The following is a 1,118-nucleotide window of genomic DNA, read 5'->3' on the forward strand; positions in this document are numbered from 1 at the left end:
TCTGGTTTCTGAAACTGAAGTTGTTCCTGAACAACCAAAGGAAGAAACTAGTGTTTCTGAAATCAAGATTGAGATCGGCAAACCTGAAGAACAACAGCCTGAGGAATTCAAAATTGAGATCACTGAAGAAGAACCAAAGGATCAGGATATCCAGGAACAAGTTGTTGCTCCTGAAGCTACTCCAGATATTACTGAAATTGAATCTTTTGCAACTGAATTTGTCGAAAAAGTCTTCCAAGAGGTTAGAGGAGATGACAAACCAGAAACAGCTGTATCTGAACTTACCTTCCAGACAAAGGCACCTTCACCAGTGGAGGAACCAATTGAAAAGAAGGAAGAAGTGCAAGAGGAAGCTCCAAATTTTGTAATCCTCTTGAAAGACATGACAGTCAATGAGTCCTCTGTTCTGAAACTAGAAGTTGAAGTCACTGGTATACCAGCTCCAGAAATTACCTGGCATTTTGAAGATGAAGAGATCATTGCTGAGGATGATATAGAGCTGATCACTGAACAATACAAGTCTACTCTGATTATCAATAAAGTTCTCCCTGAAGATGAGGGTGAATACAGAGTGGAGGCTGTAAATAAGGTTGGAAGCTGCTCCTGTGTTGCCTACATCACAGTCATCGGTAAGCATGATCATTTATAGTTGCTTGGCACATTGTTGTTGATAATCAGAATGAACTTTCAAATAATAATTATTGTTAATAATCAAAGTATATCTTATATGTTAATAACATTGTTTGTGTACCCAGACCTCTTTTGAAGGTGTCAATATATATCTATATATTCTGTAAATAACATGCAATCATCTTATGAAGTAGAAAGCGTTTTGGACATACTATTCATCAGCAGGATAATCTCACGATTCCTTAATGCAATGATCAAAAAGGAGAGATTTCCAAAATTGTAAAAAAAGATTTATCCTATAAATAAGTCTGAAAAAAATTAACTTTTACAAAATAATTTAATGATGGAAAATGAGAAAATTTTATTTGTACATTGCAGGTGTCGAAACGACAATTGAAGATACAGAAACTTTCCGTGAGGAAATCTCTATCGAGCAGCAGCCATCAGAGATCACTGTTGAAACAACAGAAACCACAACCTCAAGAAAC

At 36.0% G+C, this 1,118-nt stretch overlaps 1 protein-coding gene across 1 annotated transcript; it reads left to right on the forward strand.

Moving 5' to 3' along the window:
* Nucleotides 1-334: 334 nt before the first annotated feature.
* LOTGIDRAFT_68351 (hypothetical protein) lies at nucleotides 335-625 on the forward strand (the record flags this gene model as incomplete). Its single annotated transcript, XM_009064759.1, has 1 exon — nucleotides 335-625. A coding segment is annotated over one exon (291 nt), but the record flags the coding sequence as incomplete, so codon positions are not given.
* Nucleotides 626-1,118: the final 493 nt, after the last annotated feature.

Source organism: Lottia gigantea, assembly GCF_000327385.1.
Source record: "Lottia gigantea unplaced genomic scaffold LOTGIsca_65, whole genome shotgun sequence".
Classification (NCBI taxonomy): Eukaryota; Metazoa; Mollusca; class Gastropoda; family Lottiidae; genus Lottia; species Lottia gigantea.